The 14,938-nt window shown below is 39.0% G+C and overlaps 1 protein-coding gene across 2 annotated transcripts; it reads left to right on the top strand.

Annotated features, from left to right (window-relative positions):
- The first annotated feature begins 9,078 nt into the window (after window positions 1-9,078).
- Window positions 9,079-14,847, top strand: LOC144077287 (beta-1,3-N-acetylglucosaminyltransferase lunatic fringe-like). Of its 2 annotated transcripts, none has more exons than XM_077604905.1 (8): window positions 9,079-9,422; window positions 12,185-12,233; window positions 12,646-12,748; window positions 12,943-13,096; window positions 13,211-13,296; window positions 13,367-13,526; window positions 13,721-13,800; window positions 13,936-14,847. In XM_077604905.1, exons 1-8 carry the CDS (start codon window positions 9,126-9,128, stop codon window positions 13,988-13,990), a joined length of 984 nt encoding a protein of 327 aa, XP_077461031.1. In that variant the 5' UTR covers window positions 9,079-9,125; the 3' UTR covers window positions 13,991-14,847. The 2 variants fall into 2 exon arrangements, with proteins under 2 accessions (XP_077461031.1, XP_077461030.1); XM_077604904.1 differs by having other exon boundaries at window positions 13,187-13,296.
- The last annotated feature ends 91 nt before the right edge of the window (window positions 14,848-14,938 follow it).

Genomic DNA, 14,938 nt, shown 5'->3' with positions numbered 1-14,938 from the left:
TCGTGGGGAACAATGGTGCGTAATTGAGTGCTGTGGTGAAGAAAAATGTCCAATTCTTTTTTTCCGCTGAAAAGAACAATAAATGCCCTTGATGTGAGTCATTGTTTGTAATTAACAACAGAATTTATCTGCCTTTTCAACGTTCCCTTTGCATCGCATTTAGTCGAAACCCCCTTGGACAGGGATGACGACAAAAAACATGCTGAAATAAAGAAGCAAAGCTGGCCCTGTAGATCTAAATAAAGCTTTATTAATTAAAGAAGCAATTAAAATGTGTTTGATGTAGTTAAATTGTAATCGTGAATTCTGAGGGCAATCTTGCCTCTAACGTTAGAGCGATGGAAGACCGTGGTTAGCTCCATTTGTTGCTTCGTTATTTAGTTCCAATAAAGTACTACATTCAGCAATGTCCAACTTTGGCCTCTTATCGTGCCCTCAAGATCAACACGAAACAATGTATTGAAACTCATCAGTCAAGCCGATTTTTGAAACCAAGTGTCAGAAAGGGTGGGCAAACCGTTCCCCAAGGGCCGCAGTGGGTCTTGGTTTTTGTTCCAACTGATCCAGCGCAAACAGTTGAATTTATAAGGCTTCTACTGAAACAGGAAGCACCTGCCTCCCATCCACTAATTGCCCTTCTAAGATACAAAACTGCTTATTTCTTTCTTTCTTTATTCGTTAACTTATTTATTACCTATTTATTTATGTCTAAAATGTCTTTTTCTGTGTCTGTATTCTCACCCTCTTGCTACTGTGACAGTAAAATTTCCCGAATACGGGACGAATAAAGTTGTCTAATCTAATCTAAAATCTGACCTGTTGATGGGTTGGCGCTATCACCCGCACGCACTGCGGCCCTTTGTAGAATGGTTTGTGCCCAACCCCTAACTAGCCGCTACTTTCCTCTCGTGAAGGTATCCAACACGCGCTACGGATTCAACAAAACTGCGTACACCCGTTACTTTCCCACCAGCCCACGAAATGAGCCAAAACACTAAACAAACTCAAACCATAACAGATTGTAAAGCAACACCTGAAATTCCGCAAGGCCATCGTCAAAATTTCTGGACTGGCATAGACAAACAAGTAAGAGTGTGTATGTCAAAGTGTCGCAACATCATGTGCGATATTTCCTGCGGCGACAGGAAAGGATTATCATAAAACATTAAAGTGTCCTTCCATATATGCTAATGGAGGGATGCTCACGGAATAAAGGCAGGAACCATGCTCTCACATACCTGCCAGACACCATACACACACATAGAACTCAAAACACACATAAAAGCAAATCAAATTTGTTCTATTAATTATTTTTTTGCGAGCGGGTTTAACCAAGCGTGCAAGCCATTGGGGACCAAGTCTGGCGAAGCTTTAGCAAATACTCTTTAAGGCGTGCAAACACACACAGACAATTAATCACACATAAACACAAACAGACATACGTACGTATATACATTTCATGTTAGAGATGCTTCGTTCTGTGTTTCATGCTGCCAATTCAATTACTGATCATCTTTGAGTAAGATCGGCTCATCACATTTTTAATTGGTTGCTTCTGATATAAGAAAAAATACTAACTGAAGCAAAAACATTTGTTTAGGTTTCACCTGATCTCAACCCAATAGAGCACCTTTGGGTCATAGTGGAACGGGAGATTCGCACCATCGATCCGCCAATCTTGTTACATATTTTCCCCAAAAATTGAATGTAAGAAATTTTTGTTAACCAAAGATATCAGATAAGATGCTAAAACTTCAAAGTATAAGCTTATCTGAAAACGATTCCACTTTTAAATAACAGAAAGAAAATGAAATCTTCAAAACTCTACATTAAACTTTGCAGTTATCTTAGATTTCCAAGCCCAAAACAAAATACATCTTAGCTCGAATATCTCAGCAGTTTTTAAAGTAGAGAGCGGCGTGATGGCCTTGGAAGTGCAGAAGTGTATTTTCATCCAAAAAAAACTTCAGCCCATCACCCTGCGGCCATGTATCTTGATTTAGCCATTAAGGTAAGTAAAGTAAATTTTGCACGACAACCAGGATTTACCACTGACTCTCCTTGTCAGCGTGGCCAAAAATACTATGTCTCTAGCGACCACATGAGTTCTCTCCCTCCCTTTTTTTTCAGTTACCCATCTCATGACTCAACATCATCGTTTTGCACTTAGCGCATTCTATTTTCCGGACTAGTCGCACTTAATATAGTTTGGTAGGGCCTGTGACTAATAATAAGTGTGACGTATATATGTATTTTTTTTTCTCTCTGACCACCGACATCCTGTTATGTTTTTGTTGGACTAGTTATCAGAATTTTTTTTGTCGACATGCCTATTTAGCCTGTTGTTCTCCGTGACCGGACGTTTGGTCGCCTGGACGTTTGGTCGCCCGGACGTTTGGTCGCCCGGACGTTTGGTCGCCCGGACGTTTGGTCGCCCGGACGTTTGGTCGCCTGGGTGCATATAATTTTGAGAGCTGGTTTCAACAGTAGATATTTAGATATTAAACTCTCTCTCCCATGAATATAATTTTGAGAGCTGGTTTCAACAGTAAACTCTCTGTCATGTTGTCAAACGTCCGGCGACCAAACGTCTGCCGACAAAACGTCCGGCGACCAAACGTCCGAGCGACCAAACGTCCGGGCGACCAAACGTCCAGTGACCAAACGTCCGGCGACCAAACGTCTGAGTACCGTTGTTCTCCATTTTACTTTTATTTTGACGTATCTTCATTCTTGGTTTCTAGTCAAATAAAAAAATGCCCTCCCAAAAATGCGACTTATACTCCAGTGCGACTAGTTCTTTTTCTGTCTTCATTGTCCATTGTTTGGCTGGTGCGACTTATAGTCCGAAAAATACGATACTTTTTAAAGGAAATAGAAAAATGTAAAGATTAATATATTATAAATATTAATAGACGTAGGAGGCCCTATCTTTGACTGAATAAGAAAATGTTATCCTTTGATTGCATCGCTGTGCATTATCTACTTTATCAACTGCCTCCACAAGGCATGCACTTTTCAATAGAAATAAATACATTATTGGTAATAAGCTAATTGCTTTTTTGTGCGGTTATCTCTGCTCGCTATGTTGAGGGAAACAGTGAAGAAGGACGCCAGCAAATCTAATTACAGTTCCAAACAAATATAGAAGCCAACATCACGTTGCTGGTTCACATGTGTACAATAAAGAGGAAAAAGATGAACAATGTGGAAAACATAAATGAAGCTTGCGTAATATATCGCTTGCGCAAAAGAATAAACAAGGCACCATGCTGAACATGCCAATTATGCAGATAGGGAAACAGATGTGACATACGACAAACACAATGATACCTTATTAAACATCCACGTCCACTTGAAACACATTATGTAGTAAATGGACAAAAACATGAGCAATACCTAGAACTATTTAGTTTTGATTAAAACGCACATTTATGCAGATAAATTTAACTCGACAAACAAATCTAATCGAGCCTGCTATGTATGCGGGTAAATAAGAAAAAAAGAAAAAAATCCAATATATTTTTACTTTTTTTTCATATAATTGGCTACGCAATCATTAAAAACATCTTTAAAAATAACACGACGTTAGAGGAGCCTTGATGATATGGTTTATTGCTATAAATATTAATTATACCTCTCCCATATTTGTATGTTTGATAAACATTTGAACGCTTTGCTGTATAATCCCTTGTGAAAGGCGAAAAATAACAGCGATGCAATGTAAACACTCGGAATGAATGCATCATCATAAATATTTTACAATATTAGGAATGTGTGGTGATTGCATATATGCATGCGCTGTCATATATCGTCTCGTACAGTAACAGGAAATACATTTACAATACAAAAAGAATATTATATGTAGCAAGAAGCCTTTTTTTCTATATGAACACCTACTCCATTGTCTATCCCCAATTGGGAATCCATTGGAAGTCGCATTGAGGAAATAGAGAGCGTGGAAGAGAAAGTAAAGTGAAACGCAAGCAAAAAATATAAAAATAAATACCACATCAAACTTTGTCGACGACCATGTTCAGTTATTTTGTTTAACTAAGCATTGCCAAGTGTGAAGTGAAGTATGTACGAGTATGCTGTTGAAATTCTTTCAATTCCTTCCAATAAATGTTGAATAAACATATATTGATTTTATCTCCTTTTAATACCGCATTACCATTTCTGAGGTTAAAAATGATGATATTACTTGAATGATCAATGATACCACCTACCGCGGTCTATTTTCTCCAAAGACACCACCCACCGAGGGCATGTTATGTCACAAGACCACTATTTTTATAAGCTACATTTCACAGGCTATTGATTTAGTTTCAAGAAGTGCCCCATTTTTGGCATTATTATTTTCTCTAAGGACACTTTAAGTACAAAAAAAAAATGTCACACCTCATCCCACTCTTCCCTTATCAACACCCACCGAATGTGTCACAGCATAATGGGATGTAACACTAGGTATTCCAAAGATTGAAGACAGTAACACAACATGAGATCTTCACCATACAATACACAACCAGAACAACTCCAACTTCAAATAGATTGGACGTGCATTGCCAACAAGGGCCGCTAATTCCAAAGAAGCCCCAAAACATGGCCCACAGCATCTAATACATTAGTAAGGAAATATAAAAACATCCTCTCTGGAAAAAAAAAATACTCGCTAAATCAATACAGTGGTACCTCGACATACGAGCAATTCGAGATACGAGTAAAATTTCGAGCAAATAATTATCTCGACATACGAGACAAATTCCGATATACGAGCAGATAGCGGACGCGAGATGCTGCTCATAAGAACATCATGGACACTGTCTCTCTCCCCGCAACTCCCTCGTGTAATGTCTCTGGTCGCAACTCCCTCTTTGTAATGTCTCTGCGAGCACTGGGCGGAGCGTTGTATTTTTTCAGTGTTTTTTCCCGTTAGTCTTTGCGAGGCGATCGCTAATACGAGAATTATTTATGCTACTTCTCGTTGGCAAGTGGTCATGCGTTATCCTATTGTGAAGACATTAGTGTGCATTATTTTGGGAAAATTTTGAAGGGAATACAAAATCAAATAACACTTGATATTGACTGAAAGTCAGTGTGGAGGCGGGGCAAAAAGAGCCAACCCGGGAGAAGAAAGGTATCAAAATGTCAAACAAAATTAGAATTAAGTTTAGTGTTAGGTTCGATTAAACTTATTTTTGAGTGTGTCTGCATTGTTAAATTAGTTTGTTACGTTACGAGGGCTTTGCCGTGCAAAAAGGCCCCCCTCTCCCTCTCCCCCCTTCGAAATCTGTATAATTTTAGTACTATTAAACACATTTTAGTACTATTAAACCACTAGTTATGTGTTACTTTGTTAATAGATGGCGAATTAGAAGAAATAAAACATTTTTCCCAATCCAATATCCTGTTTTGGGTGTTTTTTCAGAGGGTTGGAACGAATTAATTAGTTTTTAGTTCATTTCAAAGAGAAACGTTCGTTCGAGTTACGAGAATATCGACATACGAGCTCAGTCCCGGAACGAATTAAGCTTGTATCTCGAAATACCACTGTACTAGCTAAACCAGATCAAATGCACAACAAATCCTGCAGAAACATGATGGATATGTGAAGCTGTTATAGCCTATTAATAACACAGTTGATTGCACATCGAAGAGAAACTCCAAAAAGCAAACTAACGTGACACACGAGCAATTTTGTAACACACACTATTGCCTTTTTCTCACTCCAGATAACACGAGGGAATTGTAAAGTCAGTATGATGCATTGCACTTGAACCTCCTCCGACCTTGCGGACCTCATTTTGTGACCTAGGAACCTTAAAACTCTCATTTTCAAAAGATATGTATTTAAGACACGTTAGCACCACCATGTGGAAAAAGAATGTTGGGTGCAGCATCAGCAAAAAAAAGTGTTGAAAGTGCATAAGTGATGATTCAAGTCAGGCTGCTGAGAATGTCTAATTTTCGTTTTCTTCACAATTTAGCTGATGTTAGAGTTTTAAGAGTGCAAGAATCTCACGAAAGGTGAAAAGGCGGTAATTGACAGGGTCACCGGGGAATTCTGCTTATCTTGAAATGAAGCAACTTGGCTTGACACTATTCTTGAAACGGAATCAAATGAACCCAGACTTAATGAGAGGTCAACTTGAAAGAGAAATACTCAGTAGGCGAAAGAATTGTGTGAGGGAGCAAGGCGGGGGAGGTGATGTGAAAGCGTCTGATTATGTATAAAAAAAAAAGAATGGATGCTTCCCTCGGGGCTCTTTGTCTTATCGGTCGGTGTAAGTGGAAAGTGTTGCATTGCGAGGGCAGCCACGTTTGCGACACTCAGCGTGAGAACCAGTTTCTTCTCACGCGGCAAACGTTGCATTTCTCGACCAAATATGACAACTGGATACGGGAGCTCATATATACATGTCAAAACTTCCTGCATTCCTAGCATGTCCTCCTCATGCCTGTGTGGGTTTTCTCTGGGTACTGGGTTTTTCTCCCTCATCCTAAAATTGTATGAGTGTGTGCGTGAATGGTTATCCGTCTTATTGTGTCCTGCGATTGACTGGCAACCCATTCAAGGTATACTTTTCCTACTCCCCATAGTTAGCTGGGATACACTCCAGCACCCCCGCGACTCTTGTTATGATAAGTGGAATGGAAGATGAATGAATAAATATATGATTTAAATTCCATCATCTGTTTTGACATTTCACTGCTACATTACACATTTAGGTCATTGTTACATATTGTGTTGTGTATTAGAGTGTATATTTACAAATCATGGGTAATAATGTGCAAATGGAACCCTGATCTTGTAACAACTGTACTGAAAAACTGTCACACGCAACATATGAAGAAATAGACAATGTAACACCCACCTTGTACTGTTGCAGACGTCATGTGACATCAGGTTACGCCAAGATGAGGCAGTATGGGGGCGCCGAATGATGGCCGTCTAGCGCCGTTTCTGTCACCTCCAGATGAAATTTTGTCGCTTTGTACTGTTGACTTGTGCCGTCACCATAAATCTCGTCTAGGGCTGTAAAGAGCACAGGGTTGTGGGTTTACAAATCTTACTATAATATAAGGCAGTTTTGGAATTGTATCAATTTGTAGAATGATTAGATTGTAAATTGCGTATGGCTATTATACTGGATAGAAAAAAAATGGTGGTGTATTTTAAGTGAATGGTCAAAATAGTATAGTATAAGGTCCTAGTTTGAGTGAATCCTATCGTGTTTAAATTCTAATGAGCCGCACTGCAGTGAGTCTAATTATGAATGAATCTTGAAACCTCTTTAACGCATGCACGCACACAAAGTCGTCTGGATAATCACAAGGTCCAAGTTAATTAGCTAAGTGCACGGCTGACAGCTCATCAATATTTGTTTATTCCATTTTTTGCATGAATCATATGATGGCAATTTTTACTTTAATCAGATAAACAGAGGGCACAATATTGCATTTATTAAAGTGGCTAATCTAAAGTGGCTCCTTTTATACAAAAGTATTTGAATGAGGCTGATCACATGATCGGAAATCAGATCCGGTCGTGTCATTGGGTTAAACAGAGTCTCATCTCATCTCATTTTCTGAAGCGCTTTATCCTCATTAGGGTCGCGGGGGGTGCTGGAGCCTATCCCAGGTGACTGCGAGCTAGAGGCAGGGGACACCCTGAATCGGTGGCCAGCCAATCGCATGGCACAAGGAGACGGACAACCTAGGGGCAATTTAGAGTGTCCAATCAGCCTACCATGCATGTTTTTGGAATGTGGGAGGAAACCGGAGTACCCGGAGGAAACCCACATGCAAACTCCACACAGGTGGACCGAACTGGATTTGAACCCAGGACCCCAGAGCTGTGAGGCCGACACGGTTAAACAATTTGTTTTTCATATGTACCCATTTATTTTTGTTTTTAAGTATTAACTCCTTGGTTTTAATTGACAGCGATAGACGACCTATCCGCTTATAAATGACCAATGGTGTTATAACTTTTTTTTGTCTTGAAACACAACATGTGCTTAAAAACACAGAAGACACCCATTGTGTCCTCGTGTTGTTTTTTTTAAACAAGACGCATATTATGGAACTTGAATCCCCTGACAGTGCCACTGACACCGCAACAACCACAATCCAGGCATACAAGAAAGCATGCTTTGTATTCACTTCTCAGAAAAACCTCGAGGCTAAATAAAATTTGAGTCTTTTAGTTGTTTGTGAGAAGAGACAGGAAACAGAAGGAGGGAAGGGAGTGAAGGGACGAAAATCCCAAAGTGAGCCTCGGAAAATGGTGACCTTGCACCCGAAATCCTGCAACACGCTGCTGAATTCACAAAGGAAAACTGACAAAATGCACTGTTAAAAAAAACAAAAACAATGAATGCACACTGTACAGTTTGTTTTCTTCGTAGGATTGAAAATCCATTTCAATCGTGTTGGAAATTCATGCGCAAAAATACCAGGAAGTTGTGTTTTTTTTAAAAATTAATTTTGTAAAAAAAAAAACTCAAATAGAAGTCATCCTTCTTTCATAATTTTGCCATTTGAAACTATATTCTTAGCCTTGCTTCACAAAAATAAAGAATAAAATACACAACCAATCCCTTTATGTTTCCTGAATTGAGCTGTTTGTAGCCCTGATAAAAATAAATAAATAACAAAAATAACAAGAATAATAAATATTTAAATGTTCTGTACAATAAATACATATTTAAAAGTGTTTGTATTTATGTACTATTCAGCTTAGTTTTTTCATCACTTGCTAATTTTATTATATTCTTTTCTTTTGATTTAATTTGTTCTTACTAGCATTCAAAGCTGTATTCATTTAGTTTAGCATTTGCTATAAAAAAAAAAACATTCAAATAGAATAAAACAATATTGAAATGTGTAAGCCCGCCTTCAAAGGTGCAATTGTAATGTATTAGCCCCGCCTTCAAAGGTGCAATTGTAATGCATTAGCCCCGCCTTCAAAGGCGCAATTGTAATGTATTAGCCCCGCCTATAAAGGCGCTCAAGGTTTCTATTGGTTGCCTATCAGTCAAGAACCACTCATTTTTTGCAGTGTATTCCAGGCAAACTAAGCAAACTGGTGATGAAGTGGTGAACTCCTTCACGCAGTTACCATGTGGGGGTCCTTGGGCGACCTAAAGCGCCGCTTCACTCTCCTCTGCGTGCTCGTAGGCGGCTTGCTCGTCGTCACGCAAACGGAGGGAGCTCCGGGAATATTCCGGGAATATTTTAGGCAACTCACACGGGAAAGATGCGCGTTCAATCGGTCCGCGCTGAGAAGCGCCCCGCCGGAGGCTGTGGATTTTTTGACCTTGGACGACGTGTTCATCGCGGTCAAGACCACCCACAAATACCACGGGAGCAGACTGGAGCTACTTTTGGACACCTGGATCTCCAACAATATGCAACATGTGAGTCCATGATGACAATTTTTTTTAAAAATACTTAAAGATCAATAATTAAGCTTAGTAAGATAAAGGTGAAATATCACAGTACTGCCAAACAGTATTAGGATGAATGACTTTCATTCAATGAAAAATTATGATATGTTGAGTAGATCCCAGGGGTGCTGCAGCCTATCCCAGCAAAGTATGGGGAGTAGGCAGGGGACATCCTTAACTGGTTGTCAGTCAGACAGACAAACATTTCGTTCTTAGACCAGGAAAGTCAAATTAAATACAATAATTACTGTGGCCCAAACACTAAAAGTATTTCCAAAAACTTGGTTCTCGCCTAGTACTTGAATTGAAAGGCTTAGTACTTAGTACTACAAGCATAGTCCAGTGTTTCCAAGAAATTAAAGTTTTTAGATTTAAGACTCCAATTGCCAAATGTTACAGGACTACTGTAGAAAATTCTCCCTAATCATTCTTCTAAAATGTCTAAATATTAAAAAAAATAATTCTAGATGTTCTTCATTTTGAAATAACTGTATTTTTAGTTCTTTTTAGATTAAATGTATACAAATTTTGCCATTTCTGGTACTTCTGGGTTAGTTCAGTGCTAAATCATGCAAGTTTTTTTAGGTCGACATCTTAGCGGTTTTGAGTTGTTTAGGGTAAAAGGGAAAAAATACTGTTAAGTGAATTGTTATTTATGAGCCCGGTCGGATCACACCGCAGGATTTCCTGAGTCGTTAAAAGTGCTTTGAAGAAGCTTGCCACTCTAAGCATAGTAACAACAGGGTGGTCTTTGGCCTTAACCCCTTTTGTGATGCAGAAGAGGTGACGACTGGCTATGAAATGTTGCCAAATTCCAACCGGCTGAAAACTTCCAAAGGCTAAAATGTTTGGCTAGGTCCTACTTATAATAGCTTTAGGTAACCAAAAAGACAACCGTGGCGTTAATGATTGACTATAATTGATCTTAGTTGCATTTGGAGTAAGAATAAGTGGCTGTTTTTTTCTCATGCTGAAAAAGTTCAATTAAAGTATTTGATTGAATACTTGTGACTTAGTAAAATTTAATTTTCTTATTTCAGGACATTTTCTAACAGATTTCTGCATGCACAGTTTTAGATTCATGCCATAATCCTAATGACAAAACATTATGAATTGCTTTCCTTTGGCTCTCTTTGAGGGTTACTCGTGTGTGGGTATGCGTGTAACATACGTCTGAACAATCAGCTGATTGTGCGCACAACTGTGTGAGAACTTCTCACGATCGAGCATTACCTGTTTCTCACGCAAACCTACTGATGTAAAGAATGCTGGCTCGTGGAAATAATTCAGCAGTGCAAATTGACACACACCCTTGGAACCTCATCTGATTTCTCGTGGGAAATTCCAACTGTTGCTAATCACACAAACACACCACACAAATGGGGGTGTTCAGTTGTCATTATGGTGGGGGATATCCCCCATCATGCACCTGCATATATCCTTGTGTTAAAAACATAAGAGATGCTTAGAGTGGTAAGCACTACAATAGCACTGATATGATTGATATACTATAGAATTTTGTCATTAAGCCACCAAAATACACATAAATGTAGCATACCCCAATGTCAACAATTTCACTGAAAATTATTAGTATAACTGAGTGGAGTAAAGTACGTACAGTACGATACAGTGCTTTGTTGAGATAAAAGAGGCCTGACTTTTCAAAATACAAGTCATCAGTCACCTGATTTTTTTTTTTTCAATCAACTTACGTGCAAAAATTGGGAGCGCTGTCCGCCAGCAGTGAACTTGACTGAACGTGTATCATAGCAAAAATTTGTTCATTCAACTGCCGTCATGTGTTGATTTCCACTCCCAGTTGACCTTTGTTGTCGACCTAAACAGAGGAGAATAGAAAATGTGTATTCAAAATTAGCTTTAGTGTTTAGCTTCACGCTAAAAAATGGCAAAATGGCTTACTAGGTGTTATAATTCTTGAAGCCACAACTATTCATCTCATCTCATTTTCTGAACCGCTTTATCCTCATTAGGGTCGCGGGGGGTGCTGAGCCAATCCCAGCTAACTCCAGGCCAGCCAATTGCAGGGCACAAGGAGACAAACAACCAATCACTTGTAGCTAGGGGCAATTTAGAGTGTCCAATCAGCCTACCATGAATGTTTTTGGAATGTGGGAGGAAACCGGAGTACCCAGAGAAAACCCACGCAGGCCCAGGGAGAACATGCAAACTCCACACAGGTGGACGTGACCTGGATTTGAACCCAGGACCCCAGAGCTGTGAGGCAGACGCCCTGCGACAACTATTAGAACACAAATTAGAGTAAAGCATAGGGAAAGAAAATAAACAATTACCTTGAAATATGTATTATTTATCAATTGCAAAAATGAATAACATTACTACAGCTTATTGAGTTAGTTCGGAATCTATTCTTCATGTGACTTCTTGTTTGTATTACACGTACTGACCCGAACCGGCCTCCTTATTTGGTTGGAAGGCGGTTTTTCACGCGCTACGATTTTCATTCATTTATCTCCCATTGAGTGGAATTACACAGGGCAGGTGTTCCTTAAGGGAATACTGTAGCCATTAAGTGATTTATTAGCGTCTTGTGATGCTTTAAGTCTGTAATGCTGTGTTTTTACAGTCCTCATATGACTGCTAGTATTCAATTACATCCCATTACCGCAGGAATGTTCTTAAAACACACACAGAAAGCAGTTTTGTAGAGTCTTGGAGGTGAATACCAAATCCCTTTTTGTCTGTTTGCACAGACGTACGTATTCACCGATGGCGAGGATGCGGCACTGAGGAAGCAGATGGGTACGTTTTACGCACGCATGCACACAGATAACAATTGCTGACATTGGTTTTCCACGAAGCACCAGAAAGGAAGTGAACATTGCACACCACTTGCAAGTTTGTGATCCAACAACATGATTTGTAACACAAAAAGTCCCCAAGTTTGATTGCCCTGGAGAGGTTTTATTATTGTAAACACTATTGTGAAATAGTTTTTCCACTATATAAAAACAAATGTGTAGAATAATATGATCATTTTGTAACCAAAATGGAAAAAAACACCAACATTTAATGGGTTCCCTATTAAAGGTCCACTTGCATGGATTTGTACTCATGAATTACATGGTAGAATCTTGTTGGAGTATTCAAAATGATAATTTTATGTGCTATTTTATTTACAAACTGAAGGTACTGTTGTTTTTGTGGTCAAAAGGCATTCACCTGATCGCCACCAATTGCTCGGCAGCTCACAGCCGACAAGCGTTATCCTGCAAAATGGCGGCTGAGTACGACGCCTTCCTCAACTCCAACAGAAAGTATGTTAATAGAAGACGAAACGGTGCTAATTGCGTTACCCTTAGAAACGTGGCCTACATATTCAAGTTCAAAATATCCTAACTCTTGGTGTGACATGGAAAATAAAATGCAACCACGTTAACAAAAACTTCTCATAAATTTGCCGACCGCTAACTTGTTGCTAAATGCTAACAATGAACTTGGGTGCTCATAGGTGGTTCTGTCATGTGGATGATGACAATTACCTGAACATCTCTGCACTTTTGAGACTGCTGTCGCAGTACAGCCACGGGAGTGATGTCTACATTGGGCGGCCCAGTCTGGAGCGCCCTCTAGAGGCCATGGAGATGCTCCCCAATTCTAAAATGGTAAACACTCAGTTAATGTAAGCCATTTGTCACAGTGCCACTAAAGCATATTTTCAAATCAGTACATATTCATTCAGAAAATGTTATCAGGTAAAATTTGACATATATGTGCAGAGGAAGGTAGTCTTCTGGTTCGCCACAGGGGGCGCCGGCTTCTGTCTGAGTCGCGGCCTAGCCCTCAAGATGCGACCTTGGGCCAGGTAGTGTTTTGTACTGTCCCATCCTTTTTGTTTATGATTTTCCAATGGTTTATTTTGTCGTCGGTTTCAGTGAGGGCACATTCCTATCCACGGCCGAACGAATCCGTCTACCGGACGACTGCGTGGTGGGCTACATCGCTGGCGCCTTACTGGGCGTGGGTCTCACCCGCTCACCACTTTTCCACTCACACCTGGAGACCCTGGCACTGGTAACACAGCTTCAGGAACAGGTATGAGAAACACAAACGTGCCACCGCAAAGCGTGAAATCAATGACTGAGATGTTGCGGAAATTAAAATACTATGTTAAAGAGGTGAAACACAATGGCTCACTTGCTATTAAAAATCAGTCACACTAAATTCTCAAATGTAATTACAGTCCATAACAGCCAGCCATAACAAAATGCAATTGATGTTTAAATCAGGTGACTCTCAGCTACAACATTAAAGAGAGAAACACAGTCAACCTCAAAGGACCCTTCTCACTACAACAAGATCCAACAAGGTACCATGAGCCCAATATGCAAAGCATTACGCAAAATTTCTGCCTTGTTGAACCTGCATTATTGTGAAAAGGAGCCTACAAAACAATGTCAATCTCACTTCCTCCCTTTTCTTTTGTTTGTTTTGTTTATTTTAGGTTCAAGAGTGTGCATTGCATGTTGTATCCACACACATCCTGGTGCCAGCCATGAATGCGATGGGACAAAAAAAGAAATAATTTGTTTCCCTCTTTTTTAACTATGTATTCTTGCAATGTCAAGAGCAACAAGCCAAATGAAGTCATATGTGTATGTATACTACCTTAATGTTAATTTGTTGTTTCGTGAGAAGTGTTTTTTCTCCTTGTTTTATGTATGTATTTCTTGCTGTATTATTTATTTCTCAAAAGAAAAGTATTTTCAGGTTGAGTTTTAAAACATTCCTTTTTAGCTACAAATAAGGTCATTTTTTGCACTTTTTAGATGACATCTTTAAATTTGGGATGCGAGCACAGAAACCACCAAGAAAAATAATTGTTCTTACAGCCAAAGAAGGTGTTTTTCTCTTTTTAGATCTGAGAGAAAAAGTGTAGTTTGCCTGTAAATAAAAATCGGGCATGTATATGACGTTTTATTTTACTTAAAACGGGTTACTAAAGGCCACTGAATTGAGCTAGTGTCATGTAACATGCTAAATTAGCCTATTGCTTTACTTTGCACATATATAAATTTTTAAGCTATGCTTAATTGCAACTTTTGATTGTTAGCTAATTATGATGTTGGATCGCAAAAGAAAGCTATTCAGAACATCTTTTTTTTTTAAATTAGTTTTGTGTTGAAGCTAAGCTAACTAGCTATTTGTGAGGATTCTATGTTTGTGCTATTGAAATGATGTATTAAATGCTTTTAAATGATTTTATTTTAATTTCCTATGACTCACATTGGGTCGTTTTGTATACGTAAATAAAAATTTGTTAAATGCATGTGTTACAATTAGCTCTCTGTCCAGTATTTGGATTATTTTACTGACAAGGGAATACAAACTTTTGCTCAGGTCAATTTTACCTACATCTGGTGGCTGAATGTGGTACTCTAACAAAAGAATACATGATCAGAATTTACTTTAACGTAAGTCATCACATCATCTTTAGGTGGAAATGT

Source organism: Stigmatopora argus, chromosome 7 (genome assembly GCF_051989625.1).
Source record: "Stigmatopora argus isolate UIUO_Sarg chromosome 7, RoL_Sarg_1.0, whole genome shotgun sequence".
NCBI lineage: Eukaryota > Metazoa > Chordata > Actinopteri > Syngnathiformes > Syngnathidae > Stigmatopora > Stigmatopora argus.
Note: the sequence above shows the minus strand (reverse complement) of the source record. Positions and strands in the feature narration are given on the sequence as shown.